Source organism: Leptonychotes weddellii, chromosome 4, assembly GCF_054177405.1.
Source record: "Leptonychotes weddellii isolate Sample4059 chromosome 4, ASM5417740v2, whole genome shotgun sequence".
NCBI lineage: Eukaryota > Metazoa > Chordata > Mammalia > Carnivora > Phocidae > Leptonychotes > Leptonychotes weddellii.
The window spans coordinates 57634208-57650797 of record NC_138372.1 but is presented as its reverse complement, the minus strand read 5'-3'; the positions used below and the strand labels follow the sequence as shown (position 1 = coordinate 57650797).

The 16590-nt window shown below is 34.8% G+C and overlaps 1 protein-coding gene across 1 annotated transcript in view; it reads left to right on the top strand.

Moving 5' to 3' along the window:
• Positions 1-2079: 2079 nt before the first annotated feature.
• The window catches only part of ASB17 (ankyrin repeat and SOCS box containing 17), an 18430-nt gene continuing 3919 nt past the window's right edge, over positions 2080-16590 (top strand). The window contains exon 1 of the mRNA XM_006733577.2: positions 2080-2480. Within this exon, the coding sequence (XP_006733640.1) occupies positions 2080-2480 (401 nt within the window). The remainder of the gene's footprint in view (positions 2481-16590) is intronic.

Below are 16590 nucleotides of genomic sequence, written 5' to 3'. Positions count from 1 at the left end.
TTAAACCTCAGGTTGCTCAACCATGAAATGGACATAATAGTAGAGAATTATGAGGATTAAATGAGAAAATACATATAAAGCTCTTGTCTAGTATAAAGAACTCAATATATGTTAGCTATTATTATTAATCAGTAGATTGTCTCCTGAATATGTCTTTGATGTTTACTATTAGTAGTGACTATAATTTTTTAAAACTAAAATAATAAAATAAAATAAAGCAGTACTAATTTGACTTAATATGTTCTAGTTATTTTATTCAAAGTGAAAATGACTTGTTTTTTCTGATTAAAAAAATACATATTCATTGACATTCAAATCATAAGGAAAATTATAAAGAAAAATGGAGAAAAATCAGTGAAATTTATACATGCATAGATATACATTGTTATTACTTTAATGACACTTCTTTTTTTCCAAAAGAAGGATTAATCTATCTCTTTCTGTTTTTTTGAAATATAATTGTAAAGCTCTTGTTTCATGACCACTATTCATAAACTAGCCATAAAAATGGAAAGGTAGGTCTCCTTTTTGAGGAGCAGAGAGAGTAGAGATAAAACGTCTGGCACCATCCTCTCTGTGTTCAAATGCCAACTTTACCACTTACTAGACATATCATCTTGGGCAAGTCACTTAGGCTCTGCGTCTTAACTTCCTTATCTGTGAAGTGGAGTTGTTATAAGGATTAAAGGAGTTAATAGATAAGTACTTAAAACAGTGCCTGGTATATAGTAAGTAGTACATAACAGTTAACTATTATTATAAATGGTCATACAAACATACCTATTATATGTTGTTATATAAATATAAAGCAGTTCATAGAACCAGTTATGTATAATATTATTCCATTTGTATAAAAAGAACAAAGTATATAATATCTATTTACATACATAAGCACAAAAATATTTGAAAGACTGTACATAAAACTGTTAACATGATTATCTCAGGAAGGATTTTCACTGGTTCTATAATGTTGCAATTTTTTATGACCCTTAAGTAAGAAATCAATAAAAATAGTTCATTTTAAAAATGTATTTTTTTTTGAAGTGGAGAAAATAAAAAGAGAAAGAAATTAGAGGAAATTAACAAAACTCCTGGTTTTCAGAAAGATGACAATAGTTGTTAGTTTTTCCTTCTATCCTGGGAAAAGAGAGTTTAGAGCTTATAGAGAATTAAATTCACTATAGAGAAAGTACATTATAGTAAACCCAAAGCTATAATTGTCCTTTACTAAAGAGACATTATTTTCTGTGATTTCAAGAAAAATATTCAAAAGGAAAAAAAACATTTAAGTACCTTTAAAATTGCTAATAAATACACCTAAGGTTATTAAATTTAACAGAAAGGTGGCTGACGCATAAACTACTAAACAACCATATTTCCCCTTTATTTTACTGGGGCAAGGATGCCACATCAAGCCTTAAACACCTTTGATGTCCAAACTGTATATGTTCCGCCTAATTTATAGAGGATTAAGGTCTATAAAATTCTAAATTCTAAAGCAAAGTTTCCAAATGTTTAATATCAAATGGCAGCTTTTCTGAGAATGAATACAATGCCTTTTGGCAGGTGTCATAAACTTTCTAAGTCTCAGTCTCCTCAGCTATGAAGTAGGGAAAATATCCTATGAGGTTTAAGTGAAAACATGCAGTACTCCTGCAGAACATGACAGCCTAAAAGGAATCACCAACCTGGTTATTAATATTATTTTGTCTAATATATTATAGACTATGTTTTCAGTACTTCACAAAAATACATTCTGGCTTGAGCTGAAGTTTTAGACTTAAAAATATTAGCTCTTAGCTGTTACACATGCCATTTATGTCCAATACATCTCTCTCAAATGTCACCAGTTACATATACTATCCCAAATTTCTGACCTGTGCTGATGACAGATCACCATCTATTGTGATGTCACCCAGTACTTTATGGTAATATTTCATATGATGTTTTTTCTGGCTACAGTTTAAACGGCACTTCCTGTCTATGGAGTAAAGCCTACCATGTTATCAAAATATGTAACTGAAGGATTACAGTATGACTTCCTATGATTTTATTTCTATATTGTTGCCTTAAATAGCAATGAGTAAATCTTCTAAATTATGCCGTAAGACTTCTTGTCCAAGAAGCAATATATTCTGCAATCTCATTGACAAAATTGTTAAACGACCATCCTTGCAGTTTTTGGGTCAGTGGGGATATCACTGTTATGAACCTAGGATTTACAGAACCCTGGCAAAAATTCTGAGGCATGTCAACTTGGATGGGTTTGACATACTACTTTCAGATTATATTGCATTTGTGGAAAAATCAGGATACCGTTTCGAACTAAATTTTAATCTTGAATTTACTGAAATATGTGTGAATACAATTCTGTACTGGGTTTTCGCCAGAAAAGGTAATCCTGACTTTGTGGAACTGCTTCTCAAGAAGACAAAGGACTATGTTCAAGACAGAAGTTGTAACCTGGCACTGATATGGAGGTAATAATCTCATGTTTTCACCATAAGAGGAGAAAATTTCTCTTTAGGAGATTATATTACTTCTTTTTTTCTAAAATCAACACATGTAGTGACTATATATGGATGAGGAATCCTGACTTGATTGCTCATTCATTTGTTCACTCCTTCATTATTTATTCAATAAATGCTCCCTTATACATACATTATTATTACCAATAAATTTCTAGCAGTTCCGCTCTATAAAGTTTACATGTTAGTGCTCAAGGTAATGGCATGTTCAACAACTGAGATTTCTCTAACTAGACAAAGACATTATTTTGGGTAATACCGTAATCTCTTCTTAAAAATACCGTTAATATATATCTATAGTGCGTATATAGTAAAATGACTTTCAAAGTATAATGCAGAATGTACACACATATTCACTTAGTAATAGTTATTAAACATAATAATTCCCTTTTTGTATGACTCCAAATTCTCCAAGATTGAACACAATGAAGTCAAATATCTGATTAAGTCTGTTATAGAACTAAATTTTCACATAGTCTGAAATGTCAAACTAAATAATGAATACTACTGAGGATCTCATAGAATAAAATCTTCAATGTCACCTCTTTGTAAAGTCCATAATATAGATTCTAAAGTTACTTAGTTTGCAGTAACTAACTCACTCTACAGTTTGGGGTACTAGCTTGATTAGAACTAATGTGCATTTGTTCACTCATTCAACGAATTACTTATATACCACCTTCCTAAGTATAAAGCACTATACTAGCTAGGCACAATGATAGGAGCAAGAATGCAGTAAAAAACAAGACAGATAAGATCAGTTAAAGACTAAACCAATTTAGATTCTGCCTGAAGCAGTTGTCCTCTTGATTGTGTATCACTGTGATATTGGAGAACCACTGGATTGCTTTCCTTAATGAACACCCAAGTACATGAACTAGCTGCGGTCTGGGATATCAGTAAATAAAACCCCCAAATAGCACCTTTTGGTTGTTTTAAGGAGCATTATATCTGTAACTATCACAAAGAGCAGCGGCTTCTGAGTGTCACTAGCTGGACTAAGTAACGCCTATATTGTAGGCCCAAGGAAAAGAAAAATGGAGTAAAACAGAGGAAGCGAAGATAAATTTAAAAAATTTTTAAATGGGAAGCAAAAGGGGAAAACTGAAAGGAGAGGAAGGAAAATGAAATAAAGAGAAACACACAGTGGGATATGATACAGTGCCATTAACAACTGTCTTAAGTGACAGTTTTAAAATCAAGAAATTTTGACTTAGACACATCCACAAGGGAAAATACATTACTAGCCAATTCTATGTACCACAACATCATCTGGATCTTGCAGAATCATAGAATTTTATTTAGATTCAGATGGGATCTATGAATTCATTAGCAAACTTCCACCTGGGGCAGCAACCCTATGTTGAACATCCCTGGCTGATGCTCATATGGTCTCTGCTTGAACAACTCTAGTAGTAGTTAACTATTTCATGAGGTAAACCATTCCTTTGCCCAGGACCCTTCTGTTTCCCAGCTATACCTGTTCTGTCTCCCATGACTTTAAATATTATGTGTATGCCAATGACTCTCCACTTTCTCTCCAGCCCTGACCTTTCTTCCTCTGAGCTCCAGATTCCTTCTATATAAAGTTGTCTACTCAACATCTCCACAAAGCATCTCAAACGTAACAGAAATAAGACAGAATATTAATCTTACTCTCTCCCTGTCAACCTGTTCCTTCCCCTGAATTCCCTATCTGACTAATGGCCCCTTCTGTTCTATCCTGTTGCTCAAGACAGAAATCCAGGATTTATTCTTGATTCTTCTCTTTCATTCATCAACACATTAGCAAGTCCTTTTGACTATGTCTCTAAAACATATCCCAATTACACTTTTTGTTTCCTCCATTCCTTAACCCAGGTGAAGCCACATTCATCTCTTGCCCTGCACAACTGCTACAGACTGCCAAAGAGTCTTTCAGCTTCCACTCTTCCCTCAACTCCTGTAATCTATTCTTGACTCAGAAGCCTGAACAACCTTATAAAAATGTGAAATATATCACCCATGCTTAAAATCCTCCAAATCTTTCCCATTACAAGTGAAATAAAATTCAAACTCAATACCCGTTTTTTAAAAGTCCCACATGATCTGGTCTCTCACTATATCAACCAAATCCAATCTCATGTCATTCTCCCCCTTGAATACTATATTCCAGCCACCCAGACCTTTCTGTTTCGTGAACATCTTCAATTTCATTCCTGCCTGAAGGTCCTGTAATGACTGTTATCTCCAAGTGAAATAAGTCAGACTGAGAAAGACAAATATCATATGATTTCACTCAGATGTGGAATCTCAAGAACAAAATGAATAAATAGAGAAAAAGCAGAAACAGATCCATAAATACAGAGAATAAACTGATGGTTGCTAGAGGGAAGGGGGGAAGGGGATGGGCAAAATGAGTGAAGGTGAATGGGAGATAGAAGCCTCCAGTTATGGAATGAGTAAGTCACAGGAATAAAAGGCACAGCATAGGGAATGTAGCTAATGATATTGTAACAGCACTGTATGGTGACAGATGGTAGCTACACTTGTGAACACAGCATAATGTATAAACTTGTTGAGTCATTGAGTTGTACACCTGAAACTAATGTAACATTGTGTGTCAACTATACTCAAATTTATTAAAAAAAATAATAAAATAATAATAACTGTTCCCTCTGCCTGGAAATCTCTTTACTCAGATCTTCCTATGACTAGTTCCTTTTTATCAGGTGGAACACAGTATAAATGTCATCCCTTCTGGGGCACCTGGGTGGCTCAATCGTTAAGTGTCTGCCTTCAGCTCAGGTCATGATCCCAGAGTCCTGGGATCAAGCCCCGCATCAGGCTCCCTGCTCGGCGGTAAGCCTGCTTCTCTCTCTCCCACTCCCCTTGCTTGTGTTCTCTCTCTCACTGTGTCTCTGTCAAATAAATAAATAAAATCTTTAAAATAAATAAATAAATCCATAAATACATAAATAAATGTCATCCCTTCAGAGAGGCCTTCTTTGGTCTCACCATCTAAAGAAGCCACTCATTCACTATCATGACACTTTTAATTCTCTGCATAACATCGATCACTATATGTTCATTTGCTGTTTTTTTCCCATTGATTATTTTGTTCACTATCTACTGTCATTAAAAGTAAGTTCCATTAAGAGGAAAAACCCTACTTCCTCAACGTTGAATCCTCAGTGCCTAGAACTATGTAGATACATTGCAAGAGCTCAAATCAAGATTTTGTTGAAAGAAAAAGTGAATTTTTATGCAGCTTTATTAGATTCTTCTTATTCATCATGAACTAAAATCTGTCTCCATTTCTCCAATTCTGCCCCCAGAGCTACGGAGAACAAAGTCTATTTTTTTCTCCTACATGAAAATCTCTCAAATATTTGAACACAGCTATTATGTCCCCATAATGAATACCTTAAGTTTCCTATCATCTGTTGTTCTTTATTCTTACAGCAACATCATTTTTTGGTCACCCTCCCCAGGATACACTCCAGTATGATAATTTCCCCATTGTAATAATGAAGTGTCTAAATAGGTCCCTGGAGGAGAGGAGATAGAACAAATGAGGGAAAGGAACTTAAGTTTGTTCATTTTTATAACAAACCACCAATAGTAATCTAAATGCCACTGTATGACAGACCGTAAGTAGTTAAAGAGAGATGATACCATTCAGTTAAAAATAGCAATAATCATTTATTAAGCATTTTCTCCAAATACTGTGTTATTTTTGGGGAATACAAAGCCAAACAACCATATTTCCTGATTTTGGAGAGCTCATAGACTAGTAAGTGAACCATAAAAATTATAATTATACTATAAATGCAAAAATAGAAGCACGTACAAGTAGAGAGAACAGAGAAAGAATTTAACACTATTGGGAAGGAACAGATACCTGAGAAAGCTCTCTAGAAGAGAGGATGTCTTAAATTGATTTTCAAAATATGAAAGGAAGTTTTCCCTTCCTTTAGCCCTTGAAGAAATATAATCTAGGCAGAGGCGGGATGACTAAAACCAAAGGAGATACAAACAATATGTTGCATTCAGTGATTATCAGAATTGCCTATGACAATAATTGTCTAGATAATTATTCAGTTGCTAGAAAGTAAGATAGGAAATCGGGTAGTAGTGACAGATGAAGCCTAGAAGTGAAATCCTGAAGTACTTTGTAGACCATGCTAAGGAATTTGAAATTTACACCATGAATGATGCCCAACCAGTGAAGGTCAGATTTGTAGTATGAAAAGATTCATCAGCTCCCATTTGAAGACTAGACTGGGAAGGGAGGCTGGGACTAGAGGCAGGGAGACCAGTCAGTAGACTGCTCAAACACTCCAGGTACAGTGGCAGTTACAGAACTTCTATAGAAAAAGGGTTGTGGGAAGCAATTTTATTGAAAAGAGGTAGGTAACCGGAGAGGTTGCTTGAAGCTGAATTTGCATAGTAGGCACTCTGTGCTAACTTAGCTTCCATGTGTATCTATAATAGTTTTAGGGAAAGAACTAATTCTGCTCTGCCACCATCTTCTCCAGCTTCTGGCTATTCTTTGATACCACAATTCTCCAGGTAAGACATAATGAGAACTTAAATAGCAGTAGGGGAAAGAGGAGATATTATTAAATAGAATAACAAAACATAGTGAGTAATTAGAAGCAGAGCATCAGAGAAAGACAAGAATTAATTTCAAATTTCTAAATTTTAAGACTCATTGATGGTTGTATTAGTTTCCTCTTGTTGTAACAAACTGTCACAAACTTAGTGGTTTAAAATAATATAAATGTGTTATTTTTTAGTTTTGGAAGTCAGAAGTCCAAAATGAAGCTACTGGGCTAAAATCAAGAGGTCAGCAGGACTGGTTCTTTCTAGAAGCTCTACAGGAGAATGGGTTTCCTTGTCAGCTTATAGAGGCTTCCTGCATTCCTTGGTTCATGGCCTCTTCCTCCATCTTCAAAGCCAGCATTATAGAGTCATAGCTCCTTCACTGACACTGATTCTATTTTTCTCTGACACATCTTATAAGGGCCCTTGTAATTACACTGGGTCCACCTGCATAATCTCCTGTCTCAAGATCCTTACCTTAATTACATCTGCAAAATCCCTTTTGACAATTTGAGAGGCCATTATCCAGCCTACCACAATCGTCATACCACAAATCTATCAAGATTATTATAAAGGACCTAAAAATTCAGTTTGGGACATAAGAGTTTGCATTACCTAAGGGATATCCAGGTACAGTAGATATCTAGATAGCATCATCCTTGATGTGTCTTTCTCTTACATTCCACATCTTATCTGTCAGGATATCTGTTGGTTCTACCTTCAAACAATACACAGAATCTGACCATCTCTACTGTTATTACCTCGTACTAAGTAATTTTCTTTCTCCTATCCCATAACAAATTCTCAAAAAAGGTAATATCACATTGCTTTTCTATTCAAAATCTCCAGTGGCTCCTCCATTCCATTTAGAGTAAAAGATGGAAGTCCTTTCAGTGATCTACCAGGCTCTACAGGGTGTGGCATCCCATTATCTCTGTCCTTGTTTCCTACTCCTCCTCACCCTTTTCACTCTTTCAGTCACAATGGCTCCCTTACTCTTCCCTTACCACTCCAGAACACTCCTGCCTTAGGATCCTTAAATATCTAAATAATTAATGTCTTCATCTCCTTCTTCTTTATTCAGATGTCACCTTTCAGTAATGCCTTCTCTTATCATCCTATTTAAAATTGGAAAATGAAAAATAAAATAAAATAAAATTGGAAAATGCCCTCATATATCCTCCTAGCACTTCCATACTTCCTATACTTCTCTACTTTTTCTTTTTTCTTATCAAATCTCCTAACATATTATAAAATTTGCTTTCTTTTTTGCTATGCTCATTCTGTGCTGTTTTCCCTCACTACAATGCAAGCAGCCATCTTTGTTATGTTCACTCACATATCCCAAGCACCTAAAACAGTGCTTGGCATACAGAATGCATTCAATAAATATTTGTTGAATAAATTAATAGATAGTAATTGAAGTTATGGTCATGGATAAAACTGCCTGAGAACAATAAGTCAAAAGAACATTAGTCAAAAGGCCAAATCTTCTTTACTTAGATGTTAAGGGCAGAGAAAGAGAAACCAGTCAAAGATGGTTGAAAAGGAACAGCCAAAGAAGTAGGTGGATAACTTGGAGAAAATAGCCCTACTAAGTTAGGATAAAACATGGTTCCAAGAAAGTCAACTGTCTTAAATATCAGAAATAAAATTATGGATAATCATCTCTTAAATTTGGTGGCTAAAAACTAAAAGAGGAGTAGAAAAAATAGAAATAATTAGTATAGCTACAAAACTGAATCATTCTCTGCATGTCTATATGGAAATATTATGCCCCATTTCATAAGCATATATGACAGGTTTTCAGATACAGAGGGTTCAGTTCATTAACTTCACATTTAAAAACTAATTCTTGCTGTGCTTGCCTTACTCCATCCATATAAGTACGGTTATAATTAACTGTCAGTACAGATTAAGCAAATTTTGGTTTACAGTAACATGCTCTTTAAACATGAGGATTAATCATGTCATTTGGGTACAGATTAGACTTTTAAATCTCATTTTAAGCCTATTTGAGTTTTAGTTATGTTTTCAACATTTTTGGTCCAAAATTACTTCTAAAGGTAGTATCAATTTTAATATTTTAAAATCAGCTAATATCTCCAAATCTTACCAAGGACAACTTGTGGTATCTTTGTCCCTGCAAGTGTCCTGAATTCCTATACTTAGCAATATTCTTAGTCAAATATCTTAAGAGTGAGCAAGATCAGAGGCGGTTCAAGATGGTAGTATAGGAGAATCCTGAACTGACCTTCTCCAATGGACACAACAAATCTACATCTATATATGCAAAAATTCCCCCTAAGAAAACCCCCAAAACTAGCTGAACAGATCCTCCAGAGCAAAAGATTAACAGATTGGGGAACCTGGGTGGCTCAGTCAGTTAAGTGTCCAACTCTTGATTTTGGCTCAGGTCATGATCTCAGGGTTGTGAGATCGGAGCCCTGCATCAGGTTCCATGCTGGGCCTGAAGCCTGCTTATGATTCTCTCCCTCCCTCTTTCTCTGTCCCTCTCTACCCACACCCTCAAAAAAACAAATTAAAAAAAAAAAAAAGATGAACAGACCATGTTAGATGGGTAGGGGAAGCAAAGACACGGTCTTGCCAAAAACCCCACCCCTGGCATGCCAACCCACAAACAGGAGGAGATAGGGATCTCACAAATACAGAGCTTCTCCCTGAGAAGCAAGGGGTTTGTGTCCCACACCAGACACTCCAACCCTTGGGACCTGCACTGGAGAGATGAGCCCCCAAAACACCTGGCTTTAAAAACCAACAGGACTTAACGTTCAGGAGAAATAGTGCTGTAGGAAATGGAGATTCCACTCTTAGAGGATTCACAAGCAGACACATTCACTTTGGGACCAGGTACAAAAGTAGCAGATTGAAAAGTGCCTAGACCAAACGTGAAAGAGATTCATTTGCTAACCTTAAGGTATCTGCCAGAGGGGCAGAGCCTGTTGAGACTTTCCAGGACAAAAGCACAGTGGACATCTTTTCAGCATTCTCCCTCTACTTTGCTAGTGCTGTGGCATCGGTAGGTACCATCTTTGCACTATCTCTTTACCTTACTGCCTACAAGAACTTACTTCATATGTAAGGACACACATAGACTGAAAGTGAAGGGATGGAAGAAGATGTTTCATGAAATGGAAACCCTCCTCCCCCACCAAAAAGCAAGGGTAGTTATACTTACATCAGATAAAATAGACTTTAAAGACTGTAATAAAAGACAAAAAATGGGCATTATATAAAAATAAAAGGGTCAATCTAACAATAAGATATAACATCTGTAAATATTTATGCACCCAACATAGAAGCATCTAAATATATAAAGCAAGTATTAACAGACCTAAAGGGAGAAATTGACAGCAAAAACAAGAGAAAGGGGCTTTAATATACTACTTACATCAATGGATTGACCATTTAGGCAGAAAATCAATAAGAAAATAACCTTAGTTGATACATTAGACCAGATGGACTTTATATATATATATATATATAACTCTGCATACAAAAACAGCAAAATATACATTTTTCTCAAGTACACATAGAATAGTCTCCAGGATAGATTATATGTTAGACCACAAAACAAGTCACAATAAATCCAAGACTGATATCAAGTATCTTTGCCAACCACAATGGTATGACACTAGAAATAAATTATAAGAACACTGGAAAAATCATAAATATGTGGAGATTAAAAAATGTGCTACAGAACAACCAATGTGTCAATAAAGAAGTGAAAGGAGAAATCAAAAAATACCTTGAAATAAATGAAAATAGAAATACAACTTACCGTGAGCGCCTGGGTGGCTCAGTTGGTTAAGCGACTGCCTTTGGCTCAGGTCATGATCCTGGAGTCCCGGGATCGAGTCCCGCATCGGGCTCCCTGCTTGGCAGGGAGTCTGCTTCTCCCTCTGACCCTCCTCCCTCTCATGCTCTCTGTCTCTCATTCTCTCTCTCTCAAATAAATAAATAAAATCTTAAAAAAAAAAAAAAGAAAGAAATACAACTTACCAAAATCAATGAGATAAAGCAAAAGCAGTTCTAATAGGGAAGACCACAGTGATACAGGCCTACCTCAAAAAGAAAAAAAAAAAAAAACTAGAAAAAGCTCAAATAAACTAACTTTACACTGGGGTGCCTGGGTGGCTCAGTCGTTAAGTGTCTGCCTTCCACTCAGGTCATGATCCCAGGGAACTGGGATAGAGCCTCGCATCAGACTCCCTGCTCAGCCAGGAGTCTGATTCTCCCTCCATCCCTCCCCCTGCTCCTGCTCTCTCTCTCCCTCTCTCTCTCTCCCTCTCAAATAAATAAAATAAAATCTTAAAAAAAAAACCAACTAAATTTACACCTAAAGGAACTAGAAAAAGAAAAACAAATGAAGCTCAGTTAGTAGAAGAAAGGAAATAAGAAGATCAGAGCAGAAATAAATGAAATAGAAACTAAAAATAAAAAAGATCAATGAGACTAAGAACTGGTTATTTGAAAAGATAAACAAAACTGACAAACTTTTAGCTGGACTCATCAAGAAAAAGAGTCCAAATGCAAAAATCAGAAATGAAATAAAAATTACAACTAATACCAAAGAAATACAAAAGGATCATTAGAGACAATATAAATAATTATACACCAAAAATTCAACAACCTAAAAGAAATGGGTAAGTTCCCAGAAACATACAATCCTCCAAGACTGATTTGTGAAGAAACACAAAGTCTGAATAAACCAATTACTAGTAAAGAGATTGAATCAGTAATCAAAAACTTCCCAACAAACAAACGTCCAGGACCAGACAGCTTCACTGGTGAGTTCTACCAAATATTCAAAGAAGATTTAATACCTATCCTTCTCAAACCCTTCCAAAAACTGAAAAGGAGGGAACACTTCCAAACTCATTTTACAAGGCCAGAATTACCCTAGTGACAAAACCAGACACGGACACTGTAAAAAATAAATAAAATTACAGGCCAATATCCTTGATGAACATGGATGCAAAAATCCTCAACAAAATATTAGCAAGCCAAATTCAGTAATACATCAAAAGGATCATACACCATGATCAAGTAGATTTGTTAAAGGGATGTAAGAATGGTTCAATACCTGCAAATCAATCAACATAATACAACACATTAATAAAATGAAGGCTAAAAATTATATTATCTAATCTTAATAGATGAAGATAATGCATTTGACAAAATCCAACATCCATTTATGATAAAAACCATCAACATGATGGGTATAGATGGAAGGTACCTCAACATCATAAATACTATATATGACACAACTAACATCATACCCACTGCTTTAAGATCAGGAACAAGACAAGGATGCCAACTCTCACCACTTTTATTCAACATAGTATTAGAAGTCCTAGACAGAGCAATTAGGCAAATAAAATATAAATTAAAATAAATTAAAAAATAAAGTACATCCAAATTGGAAAAGAAAAAGTAAAACTGCCACTATATATAGGTGACATTATTTTATATATAGAAAGCCCTAAAAACTCCACCAAAATAGTTAAAATGAATAAATTCAGTAAAGTTACAGGGTATAAAATCAATATACAAAATCTGTTATTTTTATATACTGTGAACTATCAGCAAAATAAATTAAGAAAACAATCTCATTTATAATTGCATCAAAAAGAATAAAATACCTAGAAATAAATTTAACCAAGGAGGTGATAGATCTGTACTCTGAAAACTCTTAAGATATTGATGAAAGAAATTGAAGAAGACACAAATAAATGGAAAGATACTCTGTGTTCATGGATTAAAATAATCAATATTATTAAAATGTCCATATCACCCAAAGCAATCTACAGATTCAATGCAATCTCTATCAAAATTTGAATGGCATTTTCCACAGAATTAGAACAATCCTAAAATTTGTGTTGAAACAGAGAAGATCTTGAAAAATGAAAGCAGTCTTGAAAAAGAAGAACAAAGCTGGAGGCGTCATGCTCCCAGATTTCAAACTATATTAAAAAGATAATAATTACAACAGTATGGCATAAAAACAGACACACACATCAATGGAACAAAATAGAGAGCCCAGAAATAAACCCATGCATATATGGTTAATTAATATTATGGAAAAAAAGACAAGAATATACAATGGGGAAAGGACAGTCTCTTCAATAAATGATGTTGGAAAAACTGGTTAGATGCAAAAGAATGAAACTAGACCACTATCGTATACCACACACAAAAATTAACTCAAAATTGATTAAAGATGTGAATGCAAGACCAGAAACCATAAAACTCCTATAAGAAAACATAGACAGTAAGTTCCCTGACATTGTTCTTGGCAATATTTTTTAGATGTGACTCCAAAGACAATGACCACAAAAGCAAAAATAAACTAAAAAGCTTCAGCACAGTGAAGGAAACCATCAACAAAATGAAAAGGCAACATACTGAATGGGAAAAAGAATATTTGCAAATGATATATCTAATAAGGGGTTAATATCCAAAACATATAAAGAAATCATCAACTCAATAAAAACATCCTGTTAAAAAATGGGCAGAGGATCTGAATGGACATTTTTCAAAAGATCTATAGATAGCTAACAGCCACATGAAAAGATGTTCAAGGGGTGCCTGGGTGGCTCAGGGTTGTGAGTTCAAGCCCCACATTTGGCTCCATGCCCAGCATAGAATCTACTTAAAAATATTAATTAAAAATTTTTTAAAAGGGTCACCTGGGTGGCTCTTTGGTTAAGCACCCAACTCTTGATTTTGGCTCAGGTCATGATCTCAGGGTTGTGAGATCGAGTCCTACATCAGGCTCCACACTGGGCATGGAGCCTGCTTAAGATACTCTCTTACCCTCTTCCTTTGCCTCTCCCCCCTCCACACTTTCGAAAAAAAAATTAATAAAATTTAAAAAGTTAAAAAAAGAAAAGATGCTCAACATCAGTAATCAAGGAAATGCAAATCAAAACCATGAGATATCATTTTACATCTGTCAGGATGGCTGTTATAAAAAAGACAAAAAATAACAAGTGATGTCAAGGATACACAGAAAAGGAAACCCCTTATGCAATATTGGTGGGAATGTAAATTGGTGCAACTACTATGGAAAACAATATGGAGTTTCTTCGAAAAATTAAAAACAGAACTGCCATATGATCCAGCAATTCTACTTCTGGGTATTTACCTGAAAAAAAAAACAATAATGCTAATACAAAAAATATATGTACCCCTCTGTTCACTACAGCATTATCTACAATAGCCAATATGTGCAAACAACCTAATGTCCATCAATGGAAGAATCGATAAAGAAGATGTGGTGTGTATATATGTATGTATACACACACATACATACAGTGGAATATGACTCAGACACGAAAAAAGAATGAAACTTTGCCATTTTTGACAACATGGAATGAACTTGAGGGTATTATGCTAAGTGAACTAAGTCAGACAGAGAAAGACAAATAACATGATTTCACTTATATATGGAATCTAAAAAACAAAACAAACAAGTAAACAAAACAAAACTCATAGATACAGAGAAAAGATGGTTGCCAGAGTGAAGGGGGGTTGAGGGTAGATCAAATGGGTAAGGGGGTCAAGAAGTACAAACTTCCAGTTGTAAAATAAATAACTCATGGTAATGTAATTTACAGCATGATTACTATAGTCAATAATAATTTATTGCATGTTTGAAAGGTGCTGAGAGTAGATCTCGAAAGTTCTCATCACAAGAAAAAATATTTTTCTAATTTTTTATGAGGACAGATGGTAATTAGACTTATGTTAATTGTTTCACAATGTATACAAATATTGAATCATTATGTTGCAGACCTGAAACTAATATATCAATTTTACTTCAATAAAAAAGACGTATCTGAGGGCGCCTGGGTGGCTCAGTTGGTTAAGTGACTGCCTTCGGCTCAGGTCATGATCCTGGAGTTCCTGGATCAAGTCCCGCATCGGGCTTCCTGCTCGGCAGGGAGTCTGCTTCGTCCTCTGACCCTATCCCCTCTCAGGTGTTCTCTCTCTCTCATTCTCTCTCTCAAATAAATAAATAAAATCTTAAAAAAAAAAAAAAGACATATCTGAAAAAAAAAAAAAGAACAAGCAAGATTAATAAATTAGATTGCCTTTGAAAAATTTAAATGATTGCACTTCACTAACAGTCTTGTTAGGTCCAAAAACCACAAAATAAATTCAATTACATATATATTTTTTTCTGGGTAATAGTAAAAAAAATCAACAAATACTTGAGGGTCTACTCTGGGCTAAGCATTATTCTAGGCATTTAGGGATATTAATAGCAGGTTAAACAGACAAAAATGTTGCCCTTGTGGAGCTTAAATTTTTATTGCACATTTTGCTCACCCATTTATTTTGAAGATGAGAAAATAAAGATTAGAGATGTTAAGTTGTCCAAAATGATATGGGCTTAATAGAGGAATGTACAAAGTGTCATGAGAAGAGAAAGGTCAGATCATCAAAGAAGTCTTTACAAAAGAGTTTATTAGAGTCTTACATGATAAGCAAGACTTGCCAGAATGAAAAGGGAGGAGAAGGACATATACAAATCAAAGAACTGTGAAAAAGCTGGATGCAATGTGGTTTGGGAAAGTGAATACCTATAAGCAGGACAGGGAATGAAGAAGGAGAAGCAGTTTAGGAGTTCAATTTGGGATATACATTGGAAGTATGTATGAAAAAGATGAGACGTCTGGGGCAATACTGATTTGGAGATTATTCCAACAGAGAATGTATATATTTATATACAGAACTTAGAAGGATATATATAGTAACACTGGCAGAGTTACAACAAAAACTCAACTTCTTAATTTCTAAGATGCTAGTCTGCACTACACCACACTTTCTTTGTGTGTGTGTGTGTGTGTGTGAATCACAAAATCTTGGCATTTCAACACTCAATAAAGCTTTGGAGATAAACTAGTTGGTCTAGTGATTTTGAAACTGTTCTCTTTGGAGCTTCTGGTAAGGGAATCACTACAGGGAAAGTTTTTAGGACTTCTAAATACACTTCAACAGAGAACATATCTAATAAAAAAAACATTCTTTTTATATGGGTAGTTCAGGTAAAACAATCCTCCACTGTTGCTTTATGCTTGTAAATGAAACATTTACTTCTAATCTTTTTATTGATAAACACCTACTAATCCTTCAAATCTTAGCTCCAGGATAACCTAAAAACAATGGTTATTTCAGGTAGAGTTAAGTGCCTCTCCTCGTTGCTTCTATAGTACACCAAACATGTTTCTATCATAGCAATTATCATTTTGTATTGTATTTTTTTTTTTTAGTATTATCATTTTTTTTAATTTATTTTTTATTTTTTTTATTTTTTATTTTTATTCTTATGTTAATCCCCATACATTACATCATTAGTTCTAGATGAAGTGTTCCATGATTCATTGTTCGTGCACAACACCCAGTGCTCCATGCAGAACGTGCCCTCCTCAATACCCACCCCCAG